A 22,416-nucleotide genomic window follows, 5' to 3' on the forward strand; every position below is an offset into this window, starting at 1 on the left:
CACCTTTTAATTCCTCCTGCTTATTACTACATGACCCTCATGCTGAGTATAATTTGGTTTTCCCTTTTATCCAGATATACATGTCCAAGCTGACACTGGTCTTTCTTCTCTTAACCATTATCTTGTGATTCCTTGGTTAAGGATGGAGTGGTTTCATCCTCTCCATTGGGTTTTTTCATCTGGACTGGATAACCAAGGTCAACTTCTTGGATGCCTTTCTATATATTACATTTGCCTCATCCTCCCGTTCTTTTCTTTAATTCATTTACCAGGATCTGATGTTCTATTTTCAAGCTCTTCACTTCAATGTTGCTTTGACTTCTTATGTATTCAACCAAATCATGGGGGCATTTGCTCACCATATGCACAGTTTTGGACTTAGTTTCAATTATTACATGGATGACTGGCCCCGTCTCGCCTCTTCTTGTAAAACCACTTTTTTGGCCACATCACTTCTCCTCCAAGAAGCTGCTCAAATGAGTTGGCTAATCAAACCTTCTAATACTTGATCCAACGTGGAGTTTTCTTCAATTTTTAACTCAGTTGGGCTCAGCCTTCCCCCATTCATCTGTGAGGCATGGAGCATCTATCCGCCTCGACTCTTGCCACTTGTATATTTCCTACATGAGAGGTTCTATCTCTTTTGAGGGCTCTTGTGTTCCTTGGACATCTTGTTTCTTTAGACCGTGCTCACATGAGGCTTTGTCAGTGAACTTTGAGTGACCAATGGAATATCTCCTGCAATTTTCTGTCCTCTCTTGTGATGCTTCTGCCTCCTTTTCTCAAGGATCTCTCTTGGTGGCTAAATTGTACTAACACTACAGTCAACATTCCACTGCTGCTCTTGCATCTATATCTTAGTTTATTCACAGATACTTCTCTTATGGGTTGGGGTTAATCTCTGGATGATTCTCAGCCTCAGGGGTTGTTCTCTTATGGAGATTACTTTCCACATCAATTTTCTGGAACTCTTGGTTACCCATCAGGCATGTTCATATTTTCTACCTTACAGTGTGGATCATTTGGTTATCATTCACTCTGACAATTCTACAGCCAGTTTCTATATCAATCATCAAAGTAGGTCTCACTCCAGAGACTATTGCTTTTGCACATTGGGCTTTCTGTTTTGGGCCAACTTGCATCAGGTTTATATAACTGTCTGCTATTTTCTGAGGCTTTGAACTTGGTGGTGAATTGTTTCACTTGACTAGACAGGATTCTTCCTTTGGAGTGGTCACTCTATCCTCAGGTCTTTCAGTGGATCTCTTTTGGCACACTAATGATCATTCCCTTTGCCACTCCTCTCCATTCCAAGTTCCCCTCTTCTGGTTCCTGGTACCTCATCCATTGGCTCTAGCAATAGATGCTTTCAGCCAGGACTGGTATCATCTCTTTCTGTATGCTCTTTGTCTTCTCCCATTTGTCTTAGCTTTGTTTCATGACATTCTTTGTTGGGTCCTGTTGGGAGCCCTCTTTTGACTTAGTCATCCTTGCTTTCCTCTTCTTCACCAAACTGGTGTCCATGGCATCTCTTCCTCTGCCTTGTTCCTATTCACTATTACTGCAATCTCATACATCTCCCTTTCACCCCGGAATATTGTCTCCTTGTCTCAACATGTGGGATTTATCTTGTTGATTAGATTTCTCTGACTGACTAGCCCTTTTATCTTGTTTGTGTTGCCATTCTACTCTCTTGGTCTTTCAATGATAGTGGTGTGTTTTTTTTATGCTGATCCATCCATCACTTTCTTCTACTAGGTTGTCCTACTGTTGTTCACCTTTCAGCTTTCTTTACCTAGCTATTTGACTGAGAATTGTCAGTTTCTACCATAGTGTGGTATTGAGCAGCCTTGTTGACTACCTTTTTTTTCCATATTTTTCTTGTCCTTCCTCATTCACTATTCCTCTTGTCTGATTCTTTTGCTCAACTGGTCTGATCACTGGTCATGTGCTTTTCTACCAATCCATGTGACCAATTGGCTTCTTTGCCTTCTGTCATACTTTCATGTGGGTAAGACATATATCCTGCAGAGATGGATGCCATCTCCCACAAGTGCTACCCTGCTAGTAAGCTCCATTAGAGGGTGTCACACTCCATTGATTTTCCCCTTTAGTCGCATTCTCTGAAGGGAACTCATCTGGATTTTTGTACTTGCCCCTCTATCACATCAGTGTGAGATTCTAGCCATCGTATGCAGAGAAGTAAGTATATTTATTTGGAAACTAACATTTTTTATTACCTGAAAATGCATTTTTGATAGATCCTTATCTCTGTTCTACACAGCTTCCTATCTATCCTTCCTCCCCACTACCATGCAAATTATTCTTGCCTCATCTAAAAATAAAGTTAATTTTGACTGCAAGTGCTTATGGGGATCTACTGCATATTGAGAATGTTTCCCTCCTACTGGTGAAGAGCTACGGTCATTTGATTATTACACTGGTACAATTCACTTTAAAACGTGTCTTAGGCAAAAGATAGCTCAAGGCTAGTGGCGTGTGCAAAATCTCAAAGGGAAATGTGTGCAGAAAGGTAAGTATCTATTGAAAATAATTTTCAGACAAGGAAAATGTTAACTTTCATGATGAGTTATGAATCAGTCCATACCACTTATTCTGATGTTTAGATCTTCTATGTATAAATTCTGTGTGGAACCCCCTTTACCAAAAATTGTGATACAAAGGTCTGCTGTTGTTTACCAGCTTTAATTTTCTAAATTATAAGTTTGCAAAGCATTATAGTTTTTCATAAAGTTTAGAATAGTTTTTAGTACAAAATTTAATTAATGAGTTTGTAATTGAGTATAGATGATATGTTAGTGATACTTTACTGCTAGATCAATCGATGGCCCCGTTGATCAATTACATTCAGTTGATCAATTAGTACAGTGTTCCTATAACAATAATAATAATAAAAAAAAGGTTGGCTCTGGGTTCTTCCAGACAGTTTTATTCTATCTCTAGTCAGCAGTTCTAAAAGATACAAAAATGAAAAAAAGTCTGTGATGGGTGCTGTCAGACAATTGTCCCTCTCTCTAGTTAGATGTTCAAAATTGGTGACAACGGCGGATACATTTAGTAACTTTGCCTCCCCCCTCCCACCAATTTACTAAAGTTGAACAAATTTTAAGTAAAAAGAAACTTAGAAGGCCAAAATTTGCAGAGTACAGATAGCCCATTATGTAGCTTTATACATGATTGTAATATTTCAGTAGTTAATATAGTCAGAAATAGTAATAATAGGAAACTTTGATCTTTATTACATGATTACTTTTGTGACATTCACTTTAATTGCAATTTCAATTAATTAATTTGTAAAATAATTGTAAACATTAATTTTTGATTATTCTTGTGACACTGGATATAAAAATAATTTTGATTAATCTATTATTTGAATGATTGAAAATGGTAATAATGAGAGACAGTAATTTTGGTGAATCAGTTTAATTGTAGATTTGATTAATAAATTAATTTATATGACATTAATCAGTGTAATTGTCCAGCTCTCTTAAATTGAGTAAGGTCTAAGGTTAAATATACACTATACCAATATCTTGTTGTTTTTTTTGCTTTTTTATCCTGCAGTTCTAACCATTTTATATCAGAATGTTTTGTTAAAAATGAAATGATGATTTTATTTTCATCACATTCTGGATTTATTTTATTCTGTGGTTATGACAGAAATTGAATAAATAATAAAGTTTTTGTTTTAATGTATTGTTAATATTTTATGGCTTTCACTGCATTTGAGAGCAGTATTTTCTTTTCTAAAGGGTTAGTGTTTGAATTTGATTAATTTCTTAAATGTGAAATATATAGATAGTTATTTCACTGCAGTGACTTTCCCAATGCTAGATTCAGTTTTAAATACACAATAAAATAACAAAAACAAATCTACACATTGTAATATTTCTTTACTTTTCTGAAAGTGGTAAATTTCCATGGTACAAATTCCACTAGAAAGGTGCACATAGTATTTGTTTTGATGGCAGTGAAAGAGTTAATAGTTAATATAGAATTAAAAATGTAAAACAGGCTGTTAAAATGAAATGATATTCTAATATGAGTATATTTTTATCATTTGAAACATTTGTAGGTTCTCAGACAGTAAAAAAGATTATTGAGATAAATGACAACTTGTTGGGAACAATGGCTGGAGGTGCAGCAGATTGTGTATATTGGGAAAGAGTGTTATCAGAAAGATGCCAACCCAACTCCATAATCTTGTGTTACATCAAATGTACCACATGTGGATGTGCATTGTCATGGAGAAGAAGAACACCTTTCTGATTGACACGTGAAGGGCATTTCTGATGAAGGGCTTGATTTAAACATTCCAGTTGTTGACTATAGATCTCTGCATTGACAATTCGCTCTGGATTGAGGAGTTCAAAATGAATTACTGCTTTGATGTCCCACCAAATGCAAAGCATCACTTTCTGCAGATGGAGTCCAGGTTTTGGGGTCAGAAGTGGTTTTTGTCTAGCCACTGTTTTTGGCATTTAATATTTGCATAGAGAATCCATTTTTCATCACTGATGACAATTCTGGTTCACATGCATTATGTGCTAGAAGAGATGAAGCAACATTCACATGTTGGAAACACTGATCATCGGAGCATTCACGAGGCACCCAAACACTTTCATTGTGGAGTTTCCAACATTCCTTAGATGTTTACATATTGTTTCATGAGAGGCGTGCAATTTCAAGGCCATTTCACAAGTGTGTTTCCTTGGGTTAGACTCAACAAGCATCTTCATAGCATCAATATTAATCCCAACATGTCAGTCCCTGCCATCACAGTTTTTAAGGCTAAAGTCACCTGAACTAAATTTGCTGAACCATCATTGACACTTACGATCATTCAAAACATTTCCATAAACTTCTTTGATATTCTTTGTGGCTACACAGGCGTCACCTATTCTTGCTCTAACACAATGTATCATCAGTCTGGGAATATTTTTCATCACATGTCTCAGTTGGGCTCAGCCAACTCCCATCCAGCTCCAAGCTATGTTAAAGGAAATCTGACTCTTTCTCACCTCACCTTCTCCCAGTGTGCAGATGATTCTTTTTCATTTGGGAATGTGGCTTCACTCGATTCCATCATTCCTTTGGTATGAGCACACAAGAGTTCCATTCATTAGTCTTAATGAGACCAATGGTTTATGAACAGCGATTCACTGGATTCCCCAGTTTCCATATTCAGGATCATTCTCTTTGATTTCAAGGGGTGGTTAAATTGGAAAAATACTAAGATATGGGTTCCACCTCATCCAGAGATACATCTCTTCATAGATGCCTCGCTTCAGGGATGTGGTGCATATCTCAGTGGTCAGGAATTCCCACAGTCTATGCATGGATGAGGATTCTGTACACAGTGTTTTAGACCTTCTTGCTGTTCAAAGGGCGATATCTCATGGTCTGGGCTAATTAAGGAGAAAATCATCAGGCTTCATTCCAACAATTCTACAGTGGTGTCTTGCATTTCCCATCAAGAGGCCACTTGGTCCAGGGCTCTTTGTTTTCTCAGGACCACTTTTATTAAATCACCCTACTAGCTTGCCATGTTCTATGAGTTATGAGTTTGGGGGCAGATCAATTGTCTCCACCTAAAGAGATTCTCCCGACAGATTAGATGTTGCATAGTGAGGTTTTTCTGTTGAGTTGGCCATTCATTGGAACACTCAACTACTGGCAATTTGGTCTCCAGTACCTCACCTTTGGGCTTTGGCAATCGAAGCATTCCATCAGGTTGGGACGGAATTACAACTCTAGGCCTTCCCACCGACTTGTATGTTACCGAGGTATTAGCTATGATTCGTTCCAACCCATTGTTGGGTCTTATTGACAGTACTGGATTGGTAGCTAAACCCTGGTTTCTGCTTGTGCGGTATTTTCAGGAGTGCCCACTTCTTCCACTTTCTCTTTGGCCATCTCAATGGAGGTTATGCAGTCCTTTGCATAGCATTGGGGTTTAATTTCTAAGGTTGCCATATATCTGTCTCAGTCTTTACTTAGTCCCACAATGGACATTTTTTCATCAACAGGAATGGCACATATATCGGCAATGGTGTATTGAGAACACATATCAGCAATGGTATATTGAGAGGAGGTTGAACCACTTCAATCATAAGTGCCAACCATATCTTGGTTTTTAACCTGGCTATTTGGTAAGGGTTTTGTATCTTTCACAATGGTCTTGTATAAGGGGGCGTTATCAACTACCTTTCAATACTTGAGACAAAATTCTTTAAGTCCCCAGTACTCTCCTACTTCCTTATGTTGTTTTAGGTCCTTTATCCCAAACTACCATTTCAGTTACCTAACTGGTATATTAGGGTGACATTACATTCGCCTTAATCAATACCCGTTTGAGACCATAACCTCATGTGCCATGTATCACCTTTCTCTGAAGGTTTATTTTTTGTTTCTGCTGGCCTACAGACATTGTTGATTTGCACTGATTGTGCACAGGATGGTTTATCATTTTACCTACATTCTCAGACCAGTTCTTCTTCCCTAAGATATTGGCAGCCAGAGAAGGAGATAAATCCTTTTCACCAATTCATTTGATCGCTATTTCTCACTCCTATGACCAATCAGATATTGATCATTTGTTATGTCCAGTGAGGGTCTTGAAGGTTTTGTTGCTTGCCTTAATGCTTTTAGGAATGTTAGACAATGACTTTATTCAGTGGGATCATTCAGTTTCCCAGGATTTATTCCCAGTTACATTGACGAGGTGTACAAAATTGATCCATATTGCTTATTCTGTCGAATAATAGCTGTAGTGGGAGAGGAGGTAAGTATGTTTTGGAACACATTCAAAATTTAATCAAACTACTTTACTATCAATAATATGAAAGTTAAAATTTTCTTAAATCGAAAATGTATTTCCAATAATGCCTACTTCCTCTCATACTACAGCTATTACTCGACTGCCAGGGTTTCCTTCCTTTGCCCATCTAAGCATTAGTCTGAGTTTTTCTCCCTTTCTCCAGTCTTTTATTCCCCACTTAATTGCCCTTGGAGATAACTGTCATGTAATGCTCTCCACCTACATCAATGAGCCCTCTATCCTGGCACTTCATTCAAATAATATTATCACTTTTTCAAGACTGACCCATTTCGCAGTCTCTAACACCGGTTCTTAATGGGGAGAAAGGGCAGGAGGGTGTGACAAGAGGTGTGTATTATTGGAAATACATTTTGATTTGAGGAAATGTTAACAATATCATACACAGAAAGAAATTTAAAAATGGTGCTGGGGGCCATAGGATTGAAAAATCCATATCTTTAAACCAATAGATAAGACAAAATAAATTTTAGGCAATACTATTCAGTTAATGGAAAAAGCTGGAATTTATAAAATTAAATGTGAATGTGGAAGTATATATATTGAACAGATAAAACATAATCTAACGTATCTATTAGCAGAACATAAGGGATGTGTAAGAAATAAAAAGATTGAAAATTGAGCCATAGCAGAACATGTACAAAATATATAAGATATTATGGGATAAAATAGTAATATTGGCTCAACCAAAGGGTATTTAGAACCAGTAATATCCATGAAACTTTGCAAATAATAAAGTATAGAAAAGATCATGAATTAATAAATAGAGATGATAGTCCGTTAAATATCTGTGTAAGAATATGGCAGGACCTCCACTCAGATTTATCCAGAAATAATAAAACTATACATAAATCACTAAAAAGGTATAAATATGACACTATTATGCCTTGCAATTTTGCTCCTGGTGATGATGTTGAAACAGTGAAACATGCAGAGTGAACATTTTGGATGCCATAAATTGACAAACATGTAAACTTTTTGGAGACCATATATTGACCCAAATAAAAAATGTTTTTAATTGTGCATCTATTTCAATGTTGTGTGCTATTTATTATTTAAACTCTTAAGTACATTTGAGAGGTCTTGAGTATTCAGTAAAAAAAAAAAGTACAAGACAAAATGAAGTTTTTTTTTGATGCAGCGTTTCTCAACAAAGTTTTTTTTTTTTTACAAAAACTACAAATTTTTTAGAAAGTTCGTGTGAACTTCCATACAGCTTCATTGAGTAGCCTGTCTGTGAAACCCAAAAGACTAGGTTTATTGATTTGACAGCCTCAATCTACAAAGGTTAATCACATGTATTTATCTCTTAGCAGTGTATAATTGTTTTCATTTACTATGTATATGGTATGTTTACTTAATTTGTCATGAGTCCAACTTATTATGAGTTACTTAGAAGGAACAAATTAAGTTTGAAGAAAATTAGTCAGCAAAAGATTTATTTCTAAATGATCATTGTAGGCTTATTAAAGGACTTTTCAAATTTTTGAGAACCTAGTATGGGGTGGTTATTAGATACATATAAAATTTATATAAAGTAATTTTGAAAACTCTATGATATTGGTCAAACTTTTGAGTCCAAGATATCAAATCTTATTTTCAAGAAAGTGTGGAAAAGTATTATTTTGGTTTGAATGTCACATAAGGCATAAGTAGGTTTGGTTTCGAATATAAATTGTATGATGAGACTAGAACTTTCTCCAACCTTAACTAAGTCACAAAATCGACCATGCTTGGATGATAATGATTTTTTGAGACTGAGTGAGTGTTTCTTATCAGTTTTGCTATTAGTCTTCCAGAGTTGACTTATTCTTTTGAAACATTTCAGCTAGTGCCTAAATTTCCAAATGGACTAGCATTGGAATTTTGAGTTGGCTGTTTTATAACTTTTATATTACTAACTATTTCTTTTCTTCTACATGAAATACTATACCTCTTAAACAACAGCACAGTATTTTTTGGATCATCATACTGATAAAATTCAAACTTAGGGCCAATTAACAACTTCTGTGTCAAGCTTTTTTTGGAAAAGAGTCATGGTTTAAAATTTTAATAGCCTATTATAATACACAACATGCACAGTATTTTTTGGATCATCATACTGATAAAATTCAAACTTAGGGCCAATTAACAACTTCTGTGTCAAGCTTTTTTTGGAAAAGAGAGTCATGGTTTTAAATTTTAATAGCCTATTATAATACACAACATGCAAATAGGTTTAGGCAAACGATTAAAATAATGGCAAGAAAAATGGTTTACCCAAATTAACTTGGGCAAATATTCTTTGAAACATGGAGGGCATCTGGTAAGTCATGGAAGGGGTTAAGCATAATCCAATGCCTATAATGTACAAACATAATTATATTATCCTTCATTATACTATAACTTTTGATAATATTTTCCATTCTTCAATTAGATAAATATTGACTCACCTCCATGTTTCCTGTTTGCTTTCTCAATTAAATTTCTTAGAGTTTTGTTTTTGCACAAAAACTCTTCTAGTTTCCAAAATGTTCAGTGTTTGTCTCTTCAGTCCATTTAACATTGTCTGATTTATTTTTTCAAATTTTGTGATCATTTGTTAAATTTAAATATTAAGACCTGAAATATTAAACTTTTTGGTTACAACCTTTCAGTTAGGCTACTTTTGCAACTGTCTTTGAACAGTTCTGATGCCAATTCTGTTTCGATACATCAGATATTTCTGTTTTGTTTGTAGGGATGCATTGAATCTATATAATTTTGAAATTCTTTTTTGGACATTTTTTTTAGATGTTTTCTCCTGCTATTATACTTGAAACTCCCCATTTTCAATGATCTTTCAAATGTATGTTTTTAAACGTTTTTGAGCAATATGCTATTGAGTTTTCTTTTAAATTTTAAATTTTTCATAGCTTATTTCTACAGTCTTCTTATTCTAACAGTAAACCAGGTTGAAACTTATGAAGTCTGTAATACTTTACTGGCCATTCACTACTATTAATTGAAACACCACTGTTGGTCACATAAAATAAGTATGAAAATAAATATTTCATCATAAATACACATCAGTGAACCAATATTACTCAATAAACATTTGATTATAAGTAGTGGTTGATACCCAATTATGTTGCAATACAGTTTATGAAGTAACATTGTTTTATTTTTTTATTGTAATTACAAGACATCATGTGAATATAACACAGGTAGACATAGCAAAGAAGACACTCTTAATGTGTACCTGTTCTTGCAGGATTTTTATAGCAAAATTAGGCATTTTGTTTTTGGTGTTTTGTAACACTTGTTTATGTTCAACTCATTTTATCAAAATAGTAACTTTTTCTTTTAATTTTTTGTCTCTAGAATTTATGAACTAAGAAATAGAGAACGTATATCAGTTGCAGCAGCATCAAAATTACTATCCAACATTTTGTACAACTATAAAGGAATGGGATTGTATATGGTAAGTAATTTACTTGTGAAATATTTAGATATTCAATATTCTGTAATAGAAAAATTCTGTGTCATGTAAACAGTCTAATGACCCAAGCAGTGATTTGTTTCTTTATTTTCAGAGTATTTCTACTTCAGTTGTTGACAGTAAAATAAACATAGAAAATAAGTGTAAAATGTTTAACAGTTGAAACTTTCAAAAGAAGTACTTTGTAACATCTTGATCAATACTAAAGAAAAAAGGGCACAGCCACTCATTTTATTTCTGATGTTACAACTTTTCATTATACTTTGATAATTTGTCTACTGGCTGAAGAATCAAAGATATCTTTAGGGTAGAGGTAATAACAGATAAAATATAAAGTTTTAAATAAAAAAGTTTTATATTTAGGGGGTATTGGAGGTTACACAAATGAAATTTGAGATTATTGAGACAATGAAAAATATTTTTAATCTTAATTTAATATTCACATTGCACTTGAACTAGTGAAAAAAAAAGATTTGATATATTCAATGACAAATCTTTAGTAAAAATACTTCATTGAAAAGCTGATTTTTTGTGCACAAATGACATGTAATGTTTCTAAAAGTCTGCCAAGTTTTGTGAAAATACATATAATCTATTAAAAATATAGTATGGAAACTATAACAACTACAAAGTGGTCAATTCAACTAACCCCATGTTGAGAGAGTTAACAGTCACATAATTAACTACTAATATGCAACCAGTAACATAATTAGTGGTCATTTGTAAAGATTTAGTTATAGGAATGTCCTACAAACATATGTAATTTTCTTCATAGAGTTTAAAATAACTTGCAGGTAGTTGTTCTTCAGACTATGTTCCTGTGTATCAAGGATACTATTGCTTGATATGCCCTTTTATATCGAAATAACAGAGCTTTGATTTTTTTTCAGGCTACTGTTTATAACACAGTTCGGTATGGATTCCTAGTTTCAGTAATAGTTTTCCTTAAAATCATATCTCATTGCTGAATGATTTAGTCCAATTTCCCAGGAAATTGTCACATCAAAATGTTAAACTCTTTTATCTCATATGACGTGAAGCTCTAGTTTATATAGTTTATCTTGGTTGGAATTATGGTATTATAAGGTATTGGCTGTTAAAATATTCCTCTGAATATTTGCTTTCTTTAACTTTCATCACTTTTCAGAAAGTGAATCAAACCAAATTATATGTACATTGTTAGATGTATTTGATTTGGAAGTTATTTTCCTTACCTGAAAATGTATTTCTAATAAATACATTCCCACCCATCATCCCCATTTCAGGTGCACATTTCTAACTTGCCTCAATGAAGAATGAAGATTCAGGAGTTGCAAATGCTTGGGGGGAGTTAGTGTGCATGGAGGTGTGTCACCCTCCTATTGGTGGAGGGGTTTTGCTGCATGGTGACATCATCATGCAGTGGCACAAATTCATGTGAAATTAGGTGGGAGTTTTCACAAGGCTGGTGGCATGTAAATATCTTTGGCAGAACATGTGGAAGAGCTGAGTAAGACAGATAAACTGTATGCAGATGTGATTATCTATTGGAAATACATTTTCAGGTAAGGAAAATATCAACTTTCTTTACCAGTGGTGTAAGAAGTGAGGGGACTTGGGTCCCCATTCTTCAATTTGTCTCAGTTTAATATGCATCAAAGTTAAGAAAATAATTCTTAGGAAAAGCAGGAGAATGCATTAAATTTAATCCAGAACACAAGAGTTTCCATGTCCTTAAGGTGAGCCCTTGTAATGGGTGCACCTGTGGTGCACATTCCCTTGCTTCACTCAGCCAAATAAACTTTGGGCCCATCCACTTTTAATTTGCCTTTTACATCTCTGTTTACTATAGGTCTCTTGGCTAATCTGATAAAATTCATTAGTGCTGTATCAGTAGAAGTGTTGTCACACAGTAAAAATGCTACATGCTTACCAACCTCCTGAGTCAAGTAATTTGCAGCATGTTAAAGGTCCTTATAATTGTTGAGGTTTGAGTGAAGATCGTAAAATTGCTGTTCTCTGCTTCAGGGTTCCGAAACCCTCCCCATTATAATTCACAGTGGCCCTCATGTACTGATCAAGCACTTCCATTATCCCCAACTACTTCTATAGCTACCCTAAGGGGGTTCAGTACCAAAAATCAAATCCTATTAGGACACCCACTCATGCTATTAGCTTGTGAATGAGATTATAAACACAGTTTCAAATGTGAGAACCTCAGGATCCCGATACTAGATTTGGGTTCAGTGACCCTCAAAACCTGCTCCTAAACCCCCATCATGCCTGGTTGATTTTCAGGTTATATTTTAGCCATTCTTAATACCTTCTTGGTAGAGAGACTATACCATATAAATAAGAAGACCACCACCTGGGTCATCCTGAGTACTGCTAAATTCAAAAGCTTAGGAATAGTTTGTAGACAGACAAAAAATAAATTGACACACAACATTAATCAATATAGGATATATATATATAGGCTCAGTTTTTCCCATTTTTTAGGTTTAATCATTTCCTTCAGTATGTTTTAATAGTTGTGAATCTATTATCTACAGCTATAAGTTAGGCTCTCTCTCTGTCTTTCACAGCAGTGTAATTATTAAGTTAAGGAAGAACATATTCCTAATACTTCCAAACATCTAAACTGTGTGAGTATGGTATTTATAACTTGTAACACATTGTTACTAGATAAATTTATAAGTAAAGAGGGTTGTGTTACTCTGAAGTTACTTTTTTTTAGTCAATAACTAATAATTTGTAAGTAAATGGTAGATTATGCAAGGTTTCAGATGCTTCATTAATACATCAACTCTGTTAGCTAATTTTTTCTTACAGATACAACCACAGTAAACACTTAACTTATGTAAATTAAACTTTCTGGCCATCACTCTTATCATTTGTTTTAAGGCACAAATATAATTGTTACATCTATCTGTTGTTTACTGTTAGGGACCAGGTTTATATTATGTTGACAGTGAAGGCAATCGATTTCCTGGTGATCGTTTTTCTGTTGGTTCTGGCTCCACCTATGCATATGGTGTAATAGACAGAGATTTTGACTATAGTATGACTGATGAGGAAGCTTATTAGCTGGGACACAGAGCCATCTACCATGACACTTTCAGAGATGCTTACAGTGGTGGTATTATTCGAGGTAAGTTTAAAAAAACAAGTTTTAGAATTTTTGTGGAAATATTGAACAGTATATGCAATCTTAATTAGCTGGTAATGTTTCAATTTTAAAAGCAATTTTAAAATATGTTTCTCTTAATTTAAAACTATTTTATTTCAAAAAATATTATTCAAAAATTGTGATAATTTGGAGTAAAGTAAATATATATATATATGTATTTATTTTATATATATATTTAGTTCATAGTTCCTCAGAAAAAAGTCATGAAATCTGTACTGGAATTTTTAAACCTTCTGTCAGAACTTGTGTTGTAAAACATTGTTTATTGAATGTAAATTATTATAACTATTTCTTTAAAAAACAACAATTAGCATGCAGGTAATAGTTGTTGAAATGTCTTTTGAACTTGTAGATGACATTTCAGTTCACATTTTTATGCATTTTTGACTATGGATAGTGTATAACCGTTAACTTGTAGCAATATTAATAGTCCTTGTTGATTATTAGCTGCCAAACAGAATTTCATTTGTCAATCTTGAACTTAAGTGGTGAATGACTTCCAAAAATGTAACTCATATAAAAACTTGAATTAAAATGTTCACTTTCCATGTAGTAATATTACTTGTATCTGATTACTAGTGAGTAATCATTTTAATTTCTGGTTCCTACTTATGATGCAGTAATATACGTCAAAACATGTATAGTGTATGAGACTGTTTTCCAGTCATATTGGGTTTTTACTATTTTTTCCCTGTACACTAAGTTATTTGTATTTCATTGTAATTTTGAGACTGGAAACATTCATTTTTAGAATTGTGTGTAAAATAATTGTTGTTTTTAAAAACTTGTGAGTTTTTTAACATTGAATATTACACAAATGCCAATGAATGTTTTAAAAAAAGATAGTATGCTGAAAATTAATTCTAGAACTACTGAGCCATCAGTTAAGTCTTTATGGTAAGGTTGTGATGATGAGATATCTATTGTTGTCAAATTTTAGTAGCCTATACAATCACCTTAGTCTAATCATTAACTATTAATTAATTTTGTTCTAATTTTTATTTATTCTTCACCTACTTGTTTTTTTACAATTTAATAATCAGCTACTAATTAACAGTTACTTTGTTATCTTATGTTTTGATTAGTAATCTGTTGGTGTCTCCAGGGTAATCCTCAGAAGTACTGTTTTTGTGTTGTTAGTTGCTGAGATTCAATTCTGGGTCTTTTGGATAGAAAATATTGTACATTATTCAATCAGTTGATTTCAGAATTTGAATCAACTGGCTACTTGAATGTTTTCAAGAGGAGTATCCAGGTTATGCTGTGACTTCTATGCTAAATTTACTGAGCAAAAATGTAAACAACATAATTCCAAAAGATCTTAAGGTGGTTAAATTACCCGTCAACATCACACAATGTCAAAATCAATTCAGAAACTTGATAAAGCCTTGCTCCAAGATAGGATCAGTTATCACCATATAAGTAAGCACATGGTACAGAATATCTTAATGCTGTATGTGATGATAGATAATAAATTATGTTGCTTGCTGTATTAAGATGTGCATGGCTATTCAAACTTCATATCAACACATACACATGTACTAAAGAAATTCATATAAAGAAACACAATTTGCTCATTTATTTTCAAAACAAGAAGCCTTTTTACACTACAAACACACCTAACTGCACTGTAGTGAACTTAAGTAAACAATCCTTAACAGAATGTGAAGAAAGCATATTAAGTAAGAGACGTAACATTGCCCTAACAAATGATAAAAGACCCACTTTAGATATAGCTGCACTCACAGAAGACACAATTTACAGCCTACAAGAAGAAGAAAATGATTAAGAACCAAAATAAAATCAGCAGCCCAGAAAGTCAAGAAATTAAAAACTCACCATAAAATCTCTTTATTAAAAAAAAAACTGCCCTCAGAAGTTTGAAAAAAAAAAGAGAAATACTTGAAACTGTAGTTCAATATAGCCACTACACAAAGATCAAGTCCAATCCAATTGCTCACACAGAGAAGAAAATTAACAAACTCCTCAATAAATATCAAAAAGACTGGAACAAAAATAATCAAAGAACACCACAGCACCACTTCACAAATCTATGGTCTATTAGGAACTCGCACACAAGGCTGCCCCGTCTGTACTCCAGAGTTAACTGCACAGACTCACTACTTAATTAGATATCTTGTAGGTATAATATCCCCATCAACAGGTAAAACATCTTTATATATGTTAGGAACTTAGCCCATTTTATAGATATAAAAGCAACCTTGATAACTTCACAAGAGACAATGATCAACTTTGATGTATCCAACCTCTTCACTAATATATCAAGATCTAGTGCACTACAAATACTCTGTAAACAGCTTGGAAATAATAGAACTCTAAAGGAGTGCATTCAACTGACAATCTCATGATAACAGAACTTGCAACCTTCTTTTCAACACAACCAACTTCTGACATGAAGATAAATACTACCAATGAAAAAGAAGGCCTAGTCATGGGCTCACCCCTATCACCAGTATTTGGTAACCTCTACAAGGAACATTTCAAAGTTAACACCTTCAAATAATCACTCTTTGCCCTAAGATTTGAATGGTGATTTTTCATGCTAAGAATAGAAAATACTTTTAATGTTACTGGTTTAATATTTTATTTGTATAACCTCTAGAACCTCCTACTTTTTCTATAAAACTATTTTATTTTATTTCCTCTGCTCAAACACTAACTGGAATCATCAGTGTTCAGTGAAATATTGAAAAATATGAAATAAAATGAATAATACTATTTTATATCTTCTTCACTGATGGTGTGTTGATTTGTTATCTTAACAGTTTCAATTGTTAAAACCCTTTAGCATCAGTTTTCTTTTAATTTTATAGTTTCATTGCTATGCTTTGTACCTACTGAAGCAATAGTCCTATCATCAAAAGCCACCAGTCACAATGGGAACCGTTAGTTGTTTTATGTAATGCTAACATAAACAGCATGTGACATGAGTGCCATGTTCCATTCCATGTTGGAGCTTGTGAAATTTTAGATATTAAATTTTACTGAAGTTGTGTTTGACTAAGCTGAGAAGTTTATCACAATTGTAATATACCCACACTTCAATTTTCATTTTGTCCATCAACATTATTTACATTGTACTTATTCCTATCAGAAATTGAGTCATACCAATGTAAACATAACAAATTGCTCATTATTACTAGTAATCAATAACACAGATTAAGAAATAGATTGTATTTCTTACTTTTTTTCTGTTAGATCTCTTGGTTTGTTTTTCTCTCTTGCATCTCCCAATCTTCTTTTTTCTTTTATTGAACTCTTATTTTATATTCCTTTCTCAAACCCATACTGAATGGGTCTCTTTCTTTCTGAACTTGCATCTGTTTCCCTTATATTGGATTATAACATTTCACAACCATAGGAGGTCTTGTAGTCTCCATACTGGCTGAACTTAGAAAGGCAGTCACTCTACCTGCTCATTATAGTCATTTTCTAATAACTTTAGATTATTGTAATCTCATAATTCCTTAGAGATTGACCAAAGTCTGGCCACTTTGTCACATGCTCAACTTCAACTCGTTGTTACCTTACACCTAACTTTATAGCAGTTTAATTATTATTGTTACAAAAAATATAACAGTAAGTCAAAATACACATAAAAAACAAGGATTTATTTTATTCACTGTGTACTCAAGCCTTTTGTACTCAAGTAGAAATCCAATATCTTTTTTCTGTTTAGGTGCTGTAAACTATTAGTCTACAGGAATACCTGGTTTGTGGTGAGCATTTTTGCTGCTTCGAATAATAATGGAAAATTTTTCACCTATTTATAGCTTACTTAGAAACTGGGATACATTATAGTAGCTTTGAGACACTTTATTCTAGTGACTAATATATATTTGTGTTCTGAAATGTATACTTTAAAAGCTACATGAACTGTTTTTTTTTGAACACCCAAACTTCTGAGACTACAAAAAAACAGTTCATGTAGCTTTTAAATATGCATTTCAGAACACAAATAAGTTTCTAAGTAAGCTATAAATAGGTTAAAAATTTTCCATTATTGTTCGAAGCAGCAAAAATGCTCACTACAAACCAGGTATTCCTGTAGACTAATAGTTTACAGCACCTAAACAGAAAAAACATGTATAAGATTTATGTAGAGAAGAATATGCTTTTTATGTTGATTATAAACATTTGTTGGAAGATTATGAATTAGATCTAAGCTGGGATGTTAAAGAAGGTTCATCTATATCACAAGTACTCGGTAACTTTGACATGGAACATTTCAGATTTAACACTCAAATAACTTTATCCCCTAAGGTTTGGCTCAGGAATGTTGACACTACATTTGTAGTATGGTCATGTGCTGCAGACAATGTTCAAGAATCCGTGAACCACTTGAACAGACAACATCCTACAATACAATTCACAATGGAAATAGAAAAAGATAAACTCATTCCTTGACATGATGATTATCAAAACACAAAACTCGTGTATCAAGAAGTTTAACACATAACTCATAGAGAGGAATGAATAACTTGATTATAGTTTAAATCAACACAACTGTGTATAGATGAGCAAAATAAATTAAAAAAAAACAAGACTAGTAAGACCAAAGAAATAAACATAAAATTTAATGCAGATGAATATTTAGTTATGACACTTTGGAGGCATTTTGGTGTGAAATTTGCTTCATTCTTTTATCAAGTATAGGATTTTTTTGTTTGTTAGTTAGTTTAAGTATGAATACTTCAAAAAGTACAATTTGGAGAAGATGCTTGCAAAAATTGATTTTTATCAGTTTTACTACACCATAACTGATAGAATAAAAAATATACAAGTTGCATTTGTAAAAGTTGTTTATAATACTTTAGTTATTCAAACCATAAAGTAATTATACTTTCACAGACAACATGTTGAATGTAATAGTTTACTTTCTTCATATGATCTTGGACTTGCTAATTACTGTTGTTTTGTACAAATTCAATAACTGTTAAAAGTAATACATGTGAAATCATTATACAACACTAATGTAAAAGTTTCTTTGGCAAAATAGCAATGAATTTCAGTGTTTGTTCTCAAAGAACATGTTAAACTTATTCTTGCAGGATTTGAAAATGAGTGTAAAAGTTCAGTGAGAAATATAGAATGGTTTCTGGTGTAGTAGTATCAGTTTGAATTAACATGTAATCTTTTTTTTTATCATATAGTATATCATGTGAAGGAGACTGGGTGGCAGAAAATCAGTGAACAAGATAGTGTGGATCTTCATTACAAGTATCAAGATGAAGTTTTTAGCTCTGAAATGAAATAAATTATTCTTTTTTCCTTTATTTGTAACCATAATTAACAACTTTTGTTCAATAAAATTACCTAGTATATTAAATCTCAAATGTTCATATCAATTATTTTACCTAATTTTATGCAGCAGTATGATTCTCTAGATGTATAAGTTGGCTATTACAATGTATAACAACACACTGAATAAATATATTTTATAGTTTCTAAGTTAGGTACACTGTGTTACACATCTTCACATTGGAAAGTTCTGTGGAGCATCTAAATATATAAAAAATATAGTCCTAATGAGGAAGGCAAGTGTTTATGTAACAGGGTTGAGGGAACAGATCCATTGCACATTAGTTCTTAATTAACTAAAACATGACTTTGGATTTAATAAAATTGCATAGATAATCATAGGAGAAACTATAGGTTGTTCTTGCATGTTTGTTTTGTAACATTCTTGATTTATAAAAGCCCAGTTTATATATTTGTGTGTGTGTCACGTGGCCATTGCACATTAGTTCTTAATTAACTAAAACATGACTTTGGATTTAATAAAATTGCATAGATAATCATAGGAGAAACTATAGGTTGTTCTTGCATGTTTGTTTTGTAACATTCTTGATTTATAAAAGCCCAGTTTATATATTTAAACAAGAAAACCTTATTTACCTAGTCAGAGTTGGTTGAATTGAGCTTGTTTTGGACACAAAGTTGTAATATACATGTATGATATACTTATATTAAACTGATTTTTACTTAGAGCAGGTCTGATAATTAACAGGATATATGATAACTTACACAGTTGTACTGAATTTACCTAAATAATGGAGTTCATGAAAACCAAATAAAGAGACTGGACACAATAAACAATTGCTATTATGACAAATACAGGGCATACTTGCTTGGCTGACAAAGAACAGTAATTTTTTACTGGATCAGAACTGTTCATTCTCCAAACGGACTTCTTTTAAGATTGTCTAAATCTAATATCTGTTACTCAAAAGTTAATGTTGGATTTACTCAAAGCAATTAGTGCTACTCACGACTAGTCACAGCTAAAATTGGGATTTTATACTCTTGGTGGACACAATACAGATGGCCATTTGTGTAGCTTTTTGCTTAACAATAAAAAAACAACAAATGACTGGTCATTCTCATTCAAACATAACAGAGGCTGTAACCTCATGATATCACCTGAACTATCATTGGAAGATACTTCATATATTAGAATAAGTAGCTAATCAAAAACAAAATAGAAATAAGGAGGTAGAAAATGCTTGGTGTGTTTGTATATGACATTTAGATGGTGAAGGACAACATAGCTTAATTAACCAACGTACACCATCGTCACAATATGTTTATATGTATAGTAGTTATAGCTGATGTGTATTTCATAGTTATAACTAGCCATTTAGAATTAAACTGAATTTGGCTCAACTACTGATCACTATATTCAAGAATTAAATAAATTTAATAGTCTGTAGAATTTTAAAAACAAAAGTTTAAGTTATAAAAGAAAATCATGACTCAAAGAAGTAGGTGAAAGAAAGAAGTGAGAAGATGGCTGCTGCCTCTAGCACCAGGTAGTTATCTGAACTAAGTAAATATAATAAAAGCAGACCTAATACATCTTTTTGACAAAAGAGGGCAGGGCACAAAACAAAGTCATCATTATCTTTACCTAATGAAAATATTATTGGATTAAGGAATCTGTTTAAGCATAAACATTTTCACTTTAGAACCATCAATTAGTTGTTTAATAGTATCTAAATGTAAATAAGTTATTTAAATGTGATACTCGTATGAGTAGTATTGCGACAACTTTTGGCAATATTCTACTCTTAAGGGGATAAGCAACAATCACATAATGGGTGGTAGGTTATTTCAGTATTATGTAAAATCTCGTTATAGGTATTACTAGAATAGGAAGATATAAAGACAGATACAACCATCTCAAAATGTAAAAGTAAAATATGTTGAAATGGTATGAAAAATTGTTTTATTTAATTTTTTTTCTAGACTTGAGTCAAAGAGGAAAGTTAATGCTTATTTCTATTGGAAAAGCGTTTTACATGTAAAGATTCCTTCATCTCTTCCACATTTCTACTTTTTCAACTAAAAGTTTAATATTAAAGAGTGATATTTGTTCTCTTCATATTGCTGGTTTTTTGCAGCTAGGGTTTTAGTCTGTCACTTTGATAACAAAACGTTCACGGGTTAAGATATTTATCCTATGGTAACATGTTTTGAATTTATTTTTCAAGTTAGCTGATGATTACTGACAAGTAATGTTTTCTAACTACTATCACGTACATGCCACTGTTGTTACTTCACAAAAATATTTTCACAATAAATAATTTTTTCATTGGGACTGATTTTGACTCAGAGTGTCGTCTGCAGTGCATTTTTTATTTCTTTTCTTACATTACATATATTATTTTTCACATATCTTTTATACTTGTAGCAGTTTCAGAAATGATTCATGTATAACTCACAAAAGCTGCTCTTGACTTGGTTATAGTTCAGAGCAGAAACACATGTGAATTGTAGTTGTGGTAATCACAGGTAAAATTTCAGCTGACACAAATATGAAGTCTTCAACAGACGGTTTGAAAATATTTGCTACCAGTAGAATAAGTTAAACATAGCAATAAAGTGAAAAACAAGAATAAAATTTTTATTTCTAAACACAAACATTGAGATGTATTTACTTAGCACTTGTGATGTCACACTGAATAAGCTAGCTGGCCTCTTATCAATCTCACATTTTGATGTCTGCTGGAGCTAAAGATGGACACAATTTCACGCTGCAAAGACAAGGATTCTGTGTATATCATACTTGTCATTTAGACTAAAGTTGTAATGTGTTATTCAACAATCTACTTCGGCACTTAAGTATGGGTGATATAGAAGCTTGACCAAACATACAAGAGTTTTTTTTTCACAAAAATATTGAAAAATATTTCTGAATAAATCTTAATAAAGATGTATTGTTTTATTAATAGAAGAATAAGCTAGATCTTGAACTGCTACACTCTCTTTTCTTTTTATCTCAGTGCCATTATAGGTCTGAACCTTTAAAATTGACTTTAAATATAAACTTTAAGTGAATGTTAACATACTCCTTTCATTAATGGGCCCGGCATGGCCAGGTGATTATAGCGCTCGACTCGCAATCTGTGGGTCACGGGTTCGAATCCCCGTCACACCAAACATGCTCGTCCTTTCAGCCGTGGGGGCGTTATAATGTGATGTTCAATCCCACTATTCATTTGTAAAAGAGTTGGCGGTGGGTGGTGATGACTAACTGCCTTTCCTCTAGTCTTACACTGCTAAATTAGGGACGGCTAGAGCAGATAGCCCTCGTGTAGCTTTGCGCGAAATTCAAAAACGAAACAAACAATCACAGTCTGCAGCCAGTTGTGGGAAGGCAGTTACCTTTAAAAAGATGTAAGAAAATCAAAAGTAGAAATAAGATAAAATTAAGCCACCCAAAAAATATATATTTCTACTAACTAATGCCTACCATCCTCCGCCATTAAAAGTTCTAAAAAATCCGTAGGGTAGAACAAATACCACCGCAGTAATTCTACTATATGTTATTCCCAACCTCCATCCTTTTCTGAAAATGTCTTATGACTTTTAAAAAAAATATATCTTAATATATATATATATATA

General features: G+C 33.0%; 1 protein-coding gene across 4 annotated transcripts in view; it reads left to right on the top strand.

Moving 5' to 3' along the window:
- LOC106463282 (proteasome subunit beta type-5-like) overlaps positions 1-18,838 on the top strand; it is a 31,906-nt gene extending 13,068 nt beyond the window's left edge. For 2 of the 4 annotated variants that reach the window (XR_002611457.1, XR_002611456.1), the window contains 4 exons: positions 10,202-10,301; positions 11,585-11,863; positions 13,245-13,449; positions 18,663-18,838. Coding sequence is in view for 2 of the 4 variants with exons in the window: in XM_022390726.1 (XP_022246434.1) it covers positions 4,097-4,206; positions 10,200-10,301; positions 13,245-13,385 (353 nt within the window). In the remaining 2 variants the exon portion in view is untranslated. Of the gene's footprint in view, positions 1-4,096; positions 4,207-10,199; positions 10,302-11,584; positions 11,864-13,244; positions 13,450-18,662 lie in introns of all 4 variants that reach the window. The other 2 variants (XM_022390727.1, XM_022390726.1) reach the window with 2 other exon arrangements.
- The last annotated feature ends 3,578 nt before the right edge of the window (positions 18,839-22,416 follow it).

This window comes from Limulus polyphemus, unplaced genomic scaffold (genome assembly GCF_000517525.1).
Source record: "Limulus polyphemus unplaced genomic scaffold, Limulus_polyphemus-2.1.2 Scaffold1368, whole genome shotgun sequence".
NCBI lineage: Eukaryota > Metazoa > Arthropoda > Merostomata > Xiphosura > Limulidae > Limulus > Limulus polyphemus.